This window comes from Pipistrellus kuhlii, unplaced genomic scaffold (assembly GCF_014108245.1).
Source record: "Pipistrellus kuhlii isolate mPipKuh1 unplaced genomic scaffold, mPipKuh1.p scaffold_m20_p_82, whole genome shotgun sequence".
In the NCBI taxonomy this organism is placed as follows: domain Eukaryota; kingdom Metazoa; phylum Chordata; class Mammalia; order Chiroptera; family Vespertilionidae; genus Pipistrellus; species Pipistrellus kuhlii.
The window spans coordinates 659,812-674,674 of NW_023425587.1; the positions used below are offsets into that span (position 1 = coordinate 659,812).

The following is a 14,863-nucleotide window of genomic DNA, read 5'->3' on the forward strand; positions in this document are numbered from 1 at the left end:
ACGCTCCACGCTGTCTCCTGGGCTCACCCTGGCGCAGCGGGGTCTCCACCAAGTCCCCGTCCCCCCTCCCGGAGGTCCCTCCTCTACCTGGTCCCCCCTCCCCTGCAGCAGGGACGGCCCCACAGGGACACTGCCCAGCTCTGCCCAGCTCGGGATCCTCAGGACAGGAGGCCAGCGCCCCCGCAGGGCCGAGGAAGCCGGGCATCTCCGGGACAACACGGTGCATTTCCTAACGTGGCCGGTGAGAAAGAACCGTCTGACTGCTCGGAGGACAGCACCCCGGAAGCTGCCTTCCCGTCCTCTCCCCTCAGCACCGGGGAGGGAGTTCACGTTAGACGGAGCCTGTGCTGCAGGGACATGGCCCTGCAGAGCCTTCAAACATGGCGGGCACCTGTCACTCCCATTGACAAACATTTAAATCATTTATTGCCGTTAGTTACAGCCTTCCAGACACACACTGCATGGCAACGGGTACTTTTCAGACCCGGGGTGAAAGCTTAAGGACGGAGCCAGCTGTGGGATGCCTCGTGGTCGTACACAGCAAGTGGAGCGTGCTGAGCACTCAGGTCTCAGAGCCTCAGGCTTCGCTCGTTCAGCAAGTCCTCACAGGTAACACACAGCTCGGAGCAAGCATCGCTGGGATCACGGGAAGGACTACTCGCTGGGGGCGGGTCAGGGCTCGGGGGCTCTTGCTGTCTCGGTGGACACGGTTGGGTTAGTAAAAACAGCATCGGCGGGTCCTCAGCAGACGTCCTGTGCCAGAGCCGGTGGCTCCGCAGCGGGCAGAGCCTCCCTGCCAGCGCCAGCCCTCCCTGCCAGTGTTACGCTGATGCCTTCTCCTTCATCCTGGAGGGAGACACAAGGAAATGGGGAGTTTCAAGGCCGGAGGGAAGACCTCACACAACATTCGCCTCAGTGTTACGAAGACACACCCGACTCCCTGCTGTCATAGTGCATCTGCGCTGCGTGGCATTACCTGCGCAGGCGCTAACTGCTTCACCCTCTACAGCACCGCTGCCTCAGAAACGGCTTCCCATCCACTGCGCTCACTCACGGCCCAAACGCCCAGCAGGCCCGGCCCGCCTCCCGCCCTCAGCGAAGAGGGTGGGCCGCGCCGCTTACTTGTATTTGATGAGCCGCCCGCCCTGGATGAGCTGGGCCACCTCATTGGTGGCATGGCACACGAACAGGAGCCAGTTGCGAGGCTGCACCTTGTAGGCAAATCTCATGAACGTCAGCGAGTAACAGCAGAGGGCTGCCAAGAGCAAGCAGAGGGCAGTGACTCACGGCTCGGAGACGGGCGTGGCGGCCCCCGGTCCACAGCGCGCCCGCCTGAGCCACGGGGCAGCCCTCCCGCTAAGGCCTCTGCCAGGAGGTAATTCTGGCGGAGATGCACCCGGAAGGGGAAGCTCAGCGGATACCGGGCTCCCTGTGGGGCACGTTAAGGACGGAGTGTCGGAGGGCGGGCGGCTCCTCAGTTCCAGCCGCGGTCCTGTCCCCCCGGGCTGCTCACAGTCCCTCACCGCAGGACTGCTGTCAGCTCTCAGCAGCTTTATGGCCAGATATCAGATAGCTGGTGTGTCAGCCTGCCGGCTAGCAGACCCAGCTCTCCCGGGACAGCATTTCCGAGCCCTGCTCTCCCTCCCATGGGGGGGCGATGCATTTCTAAGGGGCTGTCCCGTCCGGAGCTGCCGCTGGAGCTGCTTATGCTAACGGCACAGGAGAGGGTGAGGGTGCCGAGCACTCACCGAACGTCATCCGCCCACTGATGATCTCCGGGGACTTTTTCATGTCATTGATGGCGGCAATGGGGAGCCCCCAGTTGGCTACTGGGCCCCAGAAGTGCTATGGAGGGAAGGGAAGGGGAAGGAGAGAGGAGGAATTAGGGCGGAGCTGTGAACAGCTGTGCTCCTCTCTCATCACTGTGAGCCTCGGGGAACAAATCCCAAGCTCCGTCCTGCGGGCTTACTGGTCACCGCTGAGGTCTGCCTGTGAGTCAGCAGTTCCCTCAGGTGAGCTCAGAGCCAGAGGGGACTGGGCAGCTTACCAGTCCTGACCAACTTTCCGATGACAACCAAGTAACCTCTGACTGTCCCACTTAGAGCTCCAAACTTCTTACACAATTCCGTCTTGCCATAACTCAAAATGTGTGATAGCTATTCTCCATAATTTAATGCTTACATCTATCAAAACTTCTTTTTTAAATTTTATTGACATCTCTTAATATGCAGACCCTAACCTGGATCCTTTTTCTGAAGAAAGAAGCTGTGTTTAATACGGGGAAATGGCTTTGGCTCATGCGCTATTTTAAGATCTGAGACCCTGGGACACTACACTCAGGAGCCCCAGATACTAAGACTGGCTGGTGTGGCCCCGTGGGCAGAGCACTGCCGGGACTGAAGGGACCTGGGTTTGATTCTAGACAAGGGCACATGGCTGGGTCACAGGCTCAATGCCCAGTAGTGGGCCCGGAGGCAGCTGATCGATAATTCTCTGTCATCACTGATGTTTCAATCTCTCTCTCTCCCTTTCTCTCTGAAATCAATAAAAACATATATTTTAAAAGGATTGGAAAATACTTGTAAAATAATAGCAACAATTTCTATTTTAAAAATGGACCAACAGCTTTTCATCAGAATACCCATGTGTAACAGCAGGGACGCCAACTCAGCCTTGGCGTGACGAGCTAGGGCTGCCTGTAGGAGGTCCTGTGAGGGGGCAGTGAGCAATGACCGGTACGTAAATACAGCCCTAAAAAGCACACAAAGGCACAGATAACTCACACTAGCTGGCTAAGGTACCTACCTCACGAGCTTAATACGTGCTTTCTACCTAGCGCAAGGCTCTCGTGCTCGCGTCCCTTTTTAAAGTACGTTAGGTCTACGCTCTAGCAGATATTCACCATAAATGTCTAGAAAAAGAAGGAATTTCATGATAAACATTTGAAAGGAAAAAGGAACATATTTTGGATTAAATGGAAAAATACTTCTACTATTTCGTTACAAATTCGTCACTTGGGTTAAAGAACATCCACACCAATGAGGAGCGCCGTGATCTGACTATTGGTGTGGAGTCTGCTCCTCGGCGGCCAGGCTCTGTGCCCACTGCTCCCAGCGAGCCGGGTCCCTGGGCGCCGCAGAGCGTGCACTGGGAGGGGCCGAGGACCGCTCAGCCGCTCCCCGGGCCCTGGTGCTCCTCGGCTATCTCCGGAAAGGGGCCTGCTGTCCTGCTGTCCCTAACTTTGTGGGTGCAGGATCTACACCAGCCTGAAGTGAAGGAGGAAGGATTCTTACCGTGCTGTTTTGTGAGAAGTCCCCGAGGTGCAGACAGGGAAACATGAAAAAAAAGAGAAGGAAAAGGTCAGGCGTTTCCAGAGGCGGGGGTCCTGTTAGGCGGGGGGGGGGGGGGGGGGGGGGGCCCCTCAGTCTGCGCGGTCTCGGTGCCGGAGCTGCACAGGGGGCGGCACGGCTCTCTTTGCCCTGAGAAGTCTAGTGACATTTCTAATAACAACTTGGACCTAATGAAATTAAACCTTAATTTTATAAAAAATAAACGTAGTCCTTAGAGGGCACCAATAGAAGAATAATGCAAGTCACAAGTAGGAGCCACATACGTAGTTTAAAAATTTCTAGAAGGAAAAGCAGAAGTTAATTTTATCATATTAAGTCTATTTATTCCCACATGTCCAAAGCACTGTAATTTGAGCAACCAGTGGCGACGCATGCATGCGACATCTTGTGTTCTACTTTGTATGCGGTGTGTGCTGGCACAGGGACGGGCCACATTTCAGGTGGCTCATGGCTCTCACACCACATGGGGACCATTCCTTAGAAAATGACAAGTTGGAGAGAAGCACAATGCTGCAGAATTCTGTTAACAACAGCTTCCCGTTTTATTTACTCGTAGGTTATCACCGAATGAAGCCCCTGAGAAGAGCTGGTGTGTGATTTACTTTGTTTACTACTGAGAATCAGGACTCTGAAGGGGGGCCCTCCATTCCCAGGACATTCAGAAACACATTTATTGAGTAAATGAACAGTAAAAACTTCCAATGTCAACCCAACTGTTTTCCTGAGCACTGAGCTTTATCCCATTTAGAATATCGATATATAGGAAGTTTCAGTGAATTCCTTTTATTTCTGAAATGGCAATTCTTCCTGCCAGGATGTAGCTAGGTTGTTCTGTGAAGGTAAAATCTTAGTTTATCTACTGAACAAGTTGTTGAAATACTCTGATAGACTCTGTCATAGACGCGTCCAAACAACCCTTCTGGCTTTGATCCGGAGTCCGTGGAGACCCTAGTTCACAGCACAAATTGTCTGTTGACAGTGCTAAGTAGGTTCTGCTATGAAATATAAGGAGCAAAAAGCCTAATAAATTTTGCCTCAGACGTGTCACAGCAAGTCCACACCAGCAGCGATGGCCTCGGCGGTGGGAGACAGCCATGGCCACTCCCCTTACTGGCTCCGGCCTGAACAAGGCCTTTCACTGAACTAGTATTGGCAACAACACATGCTCCTTTCCCGACAGGAACGTTTTAAAAGGTGCAGTACTCAGCATCTAAATGCCATCTTGGAGATACTTTAGTTTTCAATTCAGGACTCTCTCCTGGAATTGACAATAGTTCAAATTCTAACTTCAGTTTACAGCAGGTGACTTTGGTGCAAACAGAAAGGTGCCGGAGGCTAGAGCCAACAGCAGTCGGCCTATTAATGTAAAAGAAAACATCGGAAGGCCATGGACTTTGATACTCAGCAGGGCTGAAGGTCAGCACACTGCTGCCCTGCTGTGGGCTTAGGGGCTCAAGGCCATTCCCTAACCCGGACACCCTCACATTGTGTGCCAAGCCTTCCCTTTGATCTGCCGAAGGGGAACGTGTACTCAGGTAAGTAACAGGCAGGCCAGGCCCGGGCCAGGCCGGAGTCTGTGCCTTCTGGTTTCACGTTTCCTGTACTGCACTTCCACGGGTGCGCAGGCCCAGGAGCCCTGCTGAAGGTGGCGGCAGAAAGGGGCAGGGACCAGAAACTGCCTTCCGAGCCGCCCAACCCAAAGGTCCTGCGTAAGAACGCCTGGCAGCCACAGGGAGAAGCCGCTGTTGCCAAGAACGGCAGGAAAAACAAGTTCCCAGAAAAAAATGAAGCGGTCCGGCCCGATTCAGTTAATGGAGGGGGAAGGGGGGGCCGCGAGGCCCAGAGGCTGAAAGCCCGGCCCCCAGAGCAGCGGGGCGGCAGCAGCCAGAAACCCAGACCCGGCTCCGCTCCGGACGGGCATCCTCGCCGCCTCCGGCACGGACGGCGCCAAGGCCGCCTCCTCGGAGACACCCAATCGCTGCACCCGACCCGGGAGGCTCGGACACCGACACCGGGGACAGAGGGCGGAGCCCGCCGGACCGCCCTGGAGGGACGGCTTCGCTCAGACTTTCCGACACCGGAGCCGCGGCCCGGCCTGGCCGCCCGCCCGCCCCGCGGGGCCCGCAGTGAACGGTGCCGCCCCAGGCCCGGGGGCGCGGACAGCCACCCGGCACCTCTCGCCGGGCCCGCGCCCCCGGACCCGCAGCCCCGCCTCCCGGGGCGCCCCGCCCGCCGCCGCCCAGCGGCTCCGGCTGCGGGAGCTCCGATCGGAGATAAGCGGGCGGCGGGCGGCGGGGGCGGAGCGGGGCTCCCGGGGCGCAGAGCGCCCGCCCCGCACGGGAGACACTGGGGGTCTCAGTCCGTGAACGGGGAGGCGGCCTCGCCGCGCACCTGTCCCCGGGCAGGGCTCGGCTGCGGCGTCCCGGCCCCGCCGCCCGGGCAGGTGCAGAGGGCGCTCCCGCCGCCCCGCCGGGGGCTGCCCCGCGCCGTTCGAGCCCCGGGCCCCGGCCCCGGCCCCGCCCGCCGTCCCAGCCCCGGGCCCCCGCCGGCCCCGGCCCCGGCCCCGCGCCCCCGCCCCGCGCCCCGCCCGTGCCCTCCTCCGGGCCCGAGCTGCGGCCGCGCTCACCTCATGAGGTAGTCCCGGAAGTCCTTGCTCCGGACATAGTCCGCCGCCTTCCGCACCAGCGCGCCCGCCATGGCCGTGCCGCACGCAGCGCCCGCCGCCCTCGCCGCCGCTCCCGGAGCCCAGCGCCCGGCCCAGCGGACAGAGGACACCGCCGCGACCGCCGCGCGTCACGCCTTACGGCCGCGGCGCTCGGCCAATGGGAGGGCTGGGCGTGGGAGGCGGCCCGCGGATTGGCCGCTGCGCGCCGCACACTTCTCCCCGCCCCTCGGCGGCGGCGGGGCGGGGCTTCTGCCATAAAATGGCCGGGCCGCGCGGGGATTGGCTGGCGGTTGCTAGGCGGTGGCACCCGCCGCGGCGTCCCCTCAAGGGCACCGCGCCCGCACCTCCGGCCCCGGGCCCCGCCGGGTCCCCGCCCGCCCCGGCCCCAGCCCCGGCCGCAGGTGCGGGCGCAGCAGGGCCGCTCGCTGCCGCTGCCCCGGGCCAAGGTCACCGAGGCCTCAGCGTGCGCGGGGCCTCGGTTCACCGAGGTTCCGCAGCGGGGGTCCTATTATTCGGGTTTTACTGTTTGGTTCTTGGGACTGGCCCTCAGTGCGCTGATCTAAGTCATTTAAGCTGCGTTCGGTGACCGACCTGGCCCGGGAGCATCAATTAGGATAGGGGTGATCGATTGGAATAGGGGGTGATCGGTTGGGATAGGGGTGATCGATTGGAATAGGGGGTGATCGATTGGGATAGCGGGTGATCGATTGGAATAGGGGGTGATCGGTTGGGATAGGGGATGGTCGATTGGAATAGGGGGTGATCAGTTGGGATAGGGGATGGTCGATTGGAACAGGGGGTGATGGGAGCCTGTGTCCACGTTAGCAATGGGCCAACGGGCAATTTTCTACAGCCCCAGCCCTGTAGGCGGGCGTGTGCACCCTCCCCGGGCGGAGTTGGTGGTCCCTGTGCCTCCCTCCTTGTGGAGGTGGGAAGAACAGGCCCTAGGCGGTGTGGGCCGACCGTTAACATGTACAGGAACGGCCTCGAGGCGCAGGCCCATGTCAGACACGCCACTCTCTTGCACACAGAGACAACGAAACAGCCTGCAGACAGGAGACATGTCGGCCTGAGGATGGTTAAGGGTTCGAGGGATGGAGGGAAACGCCTCCCTGGGCCCTCGTTCCCCTTTGGACGTTTGAAGAATGAACATGTGTTATCTGTTAACAAATAAATGGCATTAAAGAAGGAGAAATGCTTTTAAGAACTAGCAAGCCGCTGATGGATGAGAATCACGTTCTTCTCGGACCTCCCGGTCACAGCTGGCCTCCGTCCACAGGGCCGCCTCCTGGCGTTCTCTCCTGGAGGCAGGATGCCCTGGGGCGGAGGGAGGTGGAGCAGTCACCGACAATGGGCCCGCTGGAGTTTGGAGGGAGGGGCAGTTCACGCTCCGGCCAGGCGTGCCCAGCCGTTGCACCTGTGCCCTGAAACGGCTGCAATGGCGTTTGTAACCTTTGGGTTGTCCTTGTAGCTGTCCTCCCTCCCTCTGTGGATTCCTGTGGCCGGCACTGCAGTGCTGCCTTTGCCGCGGTGAAGTGCTGCCGCTGTAGCCGCTGGCCAGCTTGATAAAGACCCAGAAATGTTGACCCCTGTCTGGGGGTCGTCTCCTGCGGGTCGCCCCTAACACTGGCAGCACCAGGAAGGTGGGCACAGCCTGTGCTTCCTGCTGAGGGGGGAGCGGTGGCCTCAAGGGGCAAAGGGGTTTTGGTTATTAGCAATGTTAATAGGTGTCCTTTGCTGGCCAGGAAGCACTGGTACACTTTCTCCTCATTCAACCCCGAAGGTGGGTGTAAGAAGCTGAATGGCTTCCTGGATGAAAGCCCAACTGCTTCCCCCGCCCCCTCACAAGTAAACAAACAAAACCACCAAACTTCCCTGAAGGAGGAGAACCCAGGGGAGTGACTGATCGGGGAGGCCAGCATCCCGGGATGGATATTACAGCCCTGAGGGCAGGCGTGGGGGCAGGGAGCTTCCGGCAGCAGAGGCCCTCCCGGGTCACTCACAGATTGACCAGGAGGCCCCGCTGATGACTCCGGGTGTCTCCTGGCGCGATGCCACACCAAGAAAACAGCTGGCGACCTGAACCCAATGGGGCCTGCAACTCCGCCCCCAGGCCCAGGAAAAAAGGGTGAGAGGAACTAGCCCAAGCATGGACCCCGTCCGTCTGAGAGGGAGCAGTGGAGAGGACAGGGCGACATGGAGGACACCCGGCGTGAGGAGGGGACTGACTGCCGGGCGGACGCAGCCCAGAGGAAACGGAACGGGGGCCGCCGCCGCTGTAGTGTGAGGTGTCGGTACCTCATTAAACCGCAAGAGGAAACAGGTGGAATCGATCTTACTCGTCTGCTTAGTCCCAAACAGCCAGGATGCTATTTCAATATGGAATCAACATAGAAGTTATTGAAATATTTTAGGTTCTTCTTCCCCTTCTAAGTCTGGTGAGCATTTAGACTTACAGTTCCTCGTCGGCAATGCTCGGTCTGCATTTACGTTTCACGGGGTTTACCGCTTAACGATGCATGTCCCCACACCCAGGTCACCCCACACAGCTTGGAATCCCCGACTGGATCGAGCACCTCCCCAGGTTGCCCCCTTTAACCTCTGCACTCACATGGACAAAACACTTCACAGGAGAATTCTCTTGGAGGCAGAAGCAGCCTCGCTTTCACAATGACCCCGGTCCACGTTGAGCAAATTCTCCTCCTCTGTTGCAACTCTGCTGTGTTCCCTTTGAGCTCAGAGGCCAGTGGAGCACCCGCTGATCCACATCGCTTCCATCTGGGGCAGATGGTGCAGCTGATTCGCACGAGGCTGATGACCACCGCTGAGCGCTCTGCCTGTGCGTGTTAGGAACATTTCCAAAAACATGACGACGGATTTGTATTCCGGAAATTTCAATTGCAAATAAGTTCTCCAGCCCGGCTGGCATGGCTCAGGAGTTGAGCCAGAAAGTCACAGTTCGGTTCCCGGTCAGGGCGCAGGCCCGGATTGCGGGCTCGCTCCCCAGTGGGAGGCGTGCAGGAGGCAGCCGATCCAGGACTCTCCCTCAGCATGGATGTTTCTCTCTCTCTTTCCTCCGCCCTTCCTCTGTGAAATCAATTTTAAAAATACATTTTAAAAGTAAGTAAGATGAGTGCTCCTGCCTCCCTGTCCAGCTGCATCACAAACGCTTTAGCTCCAGGCTGCGCTCACCCATCAGCTGTGGCTGGGGAGGGAGCACACCAGCCCTGCCCTCCATTAGCCCACATTTGGCAGTAGCCCCGTCACTTTAAGGAATTCTTGAGTCAGAGGTCAAGTTGCCATCGACCTCCTGGAGCTTTTCCCCCAGCGATTGGCTTGGCGGACAGGCCTGGCAGGCAGGGCCGCATTCCTTGGCTTCGGTCCCTCTGGTCGGTCTGTGAATGGACGAGGGGCCGAGCACCGGGACACAGGAACGAAGGAGTCAGAACTCTCCCTCAGCATCGGCCTCGGAAAAGGAACATCGGTATTTTTACCGAGGATCACAGCCTGGAACGGAGCTGTAGAAAATAACCTGTAAAAAGCCATTGACACCTGTAGAGAATCTTTGTGAGTTCATTTGAGCCAAACCGTCGACATATGCCAGGAAGCAGTACGTCAACAAATTGAGATAGCGCTCCGGAGAATGGCGGGTTACACCTGTATTTATACATTCCATCAGAGGAGGGACACGGGTGGGTTACCTGAAATCCATTGGTGACAGATTAGGGGGTGGGAGAAAGCAAAGCAGGGAAACCCCTGGGATTGGATAAAAAGTAAAATGATGGACTCTACTCAGGTGAGTGCAGGAACAATGAACATAATAATGAAGGAATCTATGGCCTCTGTCCTGGCGCCCAGCACATTAGGTTGTGCCCCAGGGGCTCCAGAAAAAGGGAAGTTACCAGTTACCCTGACATTTCAAGGGTGTGTTATCATAGATACAAAAAGACAGATAGGACGTAACTACCCACCATCACTGCGTTTAGTTAAAAGTTTCATTTCAGACCACCCTTTGTGGTGAGTTTAGGTCTGAGTTTGCAAGACCGCCATGCAGGCCTCCCCTGAGCTGTCAGGTCAGCTTATGGCCCGTTTCGTCCAGTCTTTTGTAAAAATACTAATAAGTCTTGATTTTCAGCCAATAGAAATTAGGTTTTTACCTCTAGAGGACACTCTCAGACTCCACAGCACACACCCCACGCTCCCACCTCTCAGGCCACGGCTGGCAACATTCCTTGATCCCCAGTAGGGGGCGTGCAGGAGGCAGCAGATCCATAATTCTCTTTCATCATTGATGTCTCTCCCTCTCTCTCTCTCTCTTTCCCTCCCTCTCTCTCTCTCTCTCTCTCCAATCCTCTCTGAAATCAGTACAAATATATTTAAAAAAATAAAGTACAACCTAAATGGAGTTTCCAGCAGTTGAAACGTTGATGCACGTTCTGAGTGCATGCTGCTGCCTAACGTGTTTTTCTTGAACGTGGACTTCCTTCACTGGCCACGAGTTGCCGGCCCGGCTGTTCTCCGACGCGGTCGGTTGCTAGTGTCCGGTGTCTCCCTGGCCTTGTCTCTTGTGCAGCTTTCCTCTGGTCTCGCCCCAGTCACCGCACGAGCTCCGTCAGCCGCCCCCAGTGGCGCCGCCCCCAGCCGGAGCCGCGGGCTGGGAGGCAATGCTGCTGCCGGGGCCGGGACCTGCGCCCCGGAGGCCCGGACGGCCGCTGAGCTGTGTGTATGTGCCGTGCACACACACTGAGTGTGAGGCTGTTCACAGGAGAGCACACCCTGCCCCGCGAACCAGGCCAGCGGCTTCTCACACCCCGCACCCCGGGCGGGCCTGTCACCCCCCACCCCCCGAGCGGGCCTGTCACCCCCCCCCACCCCCCGGGCGGGCCTGTCACCCCCCCACCCCCCGAGCGGGCCTGTCACCCCCCACACACCCCGAGCGGGCCTGTCACCCCCCGGGCGGGCCTGTCTCCCCCGGGCGGGCCTGTCACCCCCCGGGCAGACCTGTCACTCCCCGGGCGGGCCTGTCACCCCCTGGGCCGGCCTGTCACCCCCCCACCCCCCGAGCGGGCCTGTCACCCCCCCCGAGCAGGCCTGTCACCCCCCGAGCGGGCCTGTCACTCCCCCACCCCCCGGGCGGGCCTGTCACCCCCCGGGCGGGCCTGTCACCCCCCCCACCCCCCGGGCGGGCCTGTCACCCCCCCGAGCGGGCCTGTCCCCCCCCCGGGCGGGCCTGTCACCCCCCCCACCCCCCGGGCGGGCCTGTCACCCCCCCCGAGCAGGCCTGTCACCCCCGAGCGGGCCTGTCACCCCCCCACCCCCCGGGCGGGCCTGTCACCCCCCGGGCGGGCCTGTCACCCCCCCCACCCCCGAGCGGGCCTGTCACCCCCCCACCCCCCGGGCGGGCCTGTCACCCCCCCGGGCGGGCCTGTCACCCCCCCACCCCCCGTGCGGGCCTGTCACCCCCGGGCGGGCCTGTCACCCCCCGGGCGGTCCTTCACCCCCCAGGCGGGCCTTTCACCCCCCACCCCCCCCCGAGCGGGCTGTCACCCCCCGGGCGGGCCTGTCACCCCCCACCACCCCCGAGCGGGCCTGTCACCCACCGGGCGGGCCTGTACCCCCCCCACCCCCCGAGCGGGCCTGGTCAGCCCCCCAGCGCGGCACTGTCACCCCCCACCCCCCGAGCGGGCCTGTCACCCCCCGAGCAGGCCTTGTCACCCACGAGGGCCTGTCAACTACCCCACCCCCCGGGCGGCCTGTCCACCCCCCCGGGCGGGCCGGTCCACCCCCGTCACCCCCCCGCAGCGGGCCTGTCACACCCCCCCCCGAGCAGGCCTGTCACCCCCAGGCGGGGCCTGTCACCCCCCCACCCCCCGAGCGGGCCTGTCACCCCCCCGGGCGGGCCTGTCACCCCCCAACCCCCCGAGCGGGCCTGTCACCCCCCCACCCCCCGGGCGGGCCTGTCACCCCCCGGGCGGGCCTGTCACCCCCCACCCCCGGGCGGGCCTGTCACCCCCCCACCCCCGAGCGGCCTTGTCACCCCCCCACCCCCCGGGCGGCCTGTACCCCCCAGGCGGGCCTGTCACCCCCCACCCCCCGGGCGGGCCTGTCACCCCCCCACCCCCCGAGCGGGCCCTGTCACCCCCCCCCCCGAGCAGGCCTGTCACCCCCCAGGCGGGCCTGTCACCCCCCCCACCCCCCGAGCGGGGCCTGTCACCCCCCCCACCCCCCGAGCGGGCCTGTCACCCCCCCACCCCCCGGGCGGGCCTGTCACCCCCCCGACGGGCCCTGTCACCCCCCCACCCCCCCGAGCGGGCCTGTCACCCCCCAGGCGGGCCTGTCACCCCCCCACCCCCGAGCGGGCCTGTCACCCCCGGGCGGGCCTGTCTCCCCTGGGCGGGCCTGTCACACACACACACCTCCCCCCCCCCCCCCCCCGGGAGGGTCGAGCCTGTCACCCCTGAGCAGCTGGCCGGTGCTGGCTCAGGTCCGCATGCTCGACCTTAGAGCAGCGTCCGGTCGCCGGCGCTGGGACCTGCAGGCGGGGCCGAGCAGCGTATCTGAAAGCTAATATTTGGTTGTCCTGACCCCGTCCCCTGTGGAGGGGCACTGGCTGGGCAGGCCGTGTCCTCGGCCTTTGGCTGAGGGGACACTGCTCCAATGGCAATGAGGTGACTGGACTTTCCCCGTGAGGGGGGGGCTGGCCCGTGTTCCGTGCACTCTCACCCATGTCCCCACCGGAGGCCCCCCGTGTTCCGTGCACTCTCACCCATGAACCCACCGGAGGCCCCCCCGTGTTCCGTGCACTCTCCCCCATGTCCCCCCCGGAGGCCCCCCCCGTGTTCCGTGCACTCTCACCCATGTCCCCACCGGAGGCCCCCCCGTGTTCCGTGCACTCTCACACATGTCCCCACCGGAGGCCCCCCGTGTTCCGTGCACTCTCACCCATGTCCCCACCGGAGGCCCCCACCGTGTTCCGTGCACTCTCACCCATGTCCCCACCGGAGGCCCCCCGTGTTCCGTGCACTCTCACCCATGTCCCCACCGGAGGCCCCCCGTGTTCCGTGCACTCTCACCCATGTCCCCACCGGAGGCCCCCCGTGTTCCGTGCACTCTCACCCATGTCCCCACCGGAGGCCCCCCGTGTTCCGTGCACTCTCACACATGTCCCCACCGGAGGCCCCCCGTGTTCCGTGCACTCTCACACATGTCCCCACCGGAGGCCCCCCCCCCCCGTGTTCCGTGCACTCTCACACATGTCCCCACCGGAGGCCCCCCCCCCCGTGTTCCGTGCACTCTCACACATGTCCCCACCGGAGGCCCCCCGTGTTCCGTGCACTCTCACCCATGTCCCCACCGGAGGCCCCCCGTGTTCCGTGCACTCTCACCCATGTCCCCACCGGAGGCCCCCCCCCCCCCCGTGTTCCGTGCACTCTCACACATGTCCCCACCGGAGGGAGTGACAGCCACACTTCCTCCCACAGTCACATCACAGACACCCCAAGACCACGGCCCCTCACAGCTTACTGGGGCTGGAGCCGGGACGGGAGCCGTGGACGTGACCTTCAGTGCCCAGCCAAGGCCCTTCTCCCTTCGGCACGTTTACGACCCTCCCACCGTCCCCCTCACGGGACGCGGATCGCAGACTCCCCGCGGGCTGAGAGCCCCGCTGGCTGTGCAGGCCCCGCCTGGACCCGGGGAGGGCGGGCGGAGTGGGGCCCCTCAGTCGGCCCCTCGGCCCCGGTGCTCCTGTGGAGGCGCGGGGCTCGCCCGGTGGGGGCTGTGGACGCCAAGCACACCCCGCAGGCGTCCCGCGGAGGCGGCGGGGTCTGGGAGGAAGCAGAGAATGAGGTGGCCCACCTCCCCGGCCACGGCCTCCTCGCCGGCTTGGCAGAGCCCGGGCAGAGCCGCACAGGCCGCGCGGGCCCAGGAGGTGGCTGAGCATCGCCCGCAGGTCCCGCTCCGAACCTCGGGCGCCCACCGGCCTGCGCTGGGCGGGGACAGGCGGCCGTGGTGCTGGCTGCTCCGGGCGGCAGGCAGGCTCCTGCCCCAGACCCGCTCCGGTGCCCGGTGCCCGCCTCGCCGGACAAGGCCAGCGGGCCCAGGCCTGAGCTGCAGGCGGAGTTTTGTGGCTCTGTCTGCGGATGGAGCTGACGGTTTTAAGGAACATTATGACCAGAGAGTCCCCCACCTGCCCAGCCTCTCGCCGCCCAGGGCGCCTTCTCTGACCCACCGCACCCCCTCCCACGGCCCACGGCCTCTGCCCTCGGCCCGGCACATCGCTGATGCCGTGCATTCTGTGCAGACCCTCAGCGGACGTGCGGGTGTCTTTCTGTATAAAGGAAGGAGGGGCGGTGTGCGGGCAGGCGGTGGGGTGTGCGGGGTGGCGGGGGGTGCTGGGATGTGGGGGCACCTGCTTCACCAACACGACCTCCGCTGGCTCCTGCTGCCCCGCCCCGTCACACACCGGGCTCTGCGTGGAGTGCACACGTACACACACGTACGCACACACATGTACACACGCGGAGTGCACACACGTACGCACACACATGTACACACGCGGAGTGCGCACACACACGCATGTGCACATGCGGCGTGCACAGAGTCCACGCACACATGCACACACGTGTGCGTGCACACGCAGGGCTGGGGGGTACGGCGCATGCCCATCGCAGCCCCCGTGGAGCACCGCCGTGCAGCGCGTGGCAGAGCCTGGTGGGTCGGGAGGAAGAGGAGGTGCAGACGGCTTGGGTGACAGCACAGACAGTCCGAGAGGCCACGCCAGGGACACGTCACACTTCATAAAACCCGTGTTTATTAAAAAACCTGTTCAGAAAGTCTGGAAAGCGTA

The 14,863-nt window shown here is 62.3% G+C and overlaps 1 protein-coding gene across 1 annotated transcript; it reads right to left on the reverse strand.

The window, feature by feature from the left end:
- Positions 1-404: 404 nt before the first annotated feature.
- MPC1 (mitochondrial pyruvate carrier 1) lies at positions 405-6,148 on the reverse strand. Its single transcript, XM_036425605.2, has 5 exons — positions 5,977-6,148; positions 3,294-3,297; positions 1,749-1,845; positions 1,123-1,255; positions 405-846 (listed from the first exon to the last, which is right to left on the reverse strand). The coding sequence occupies exons 1-5, from the start codon at positions 6,045-6,047 to the stop codon at positions 822-824; spliced, it is 330 nt and encodes a 109-aa protein (XP_036281498.1). The 5' UTR covers positions 6,048-6,148; the 3' UTR covers positions 405-821.
- Positions 6,149-14,863: the final 8,715 nt, after the last annotated feature.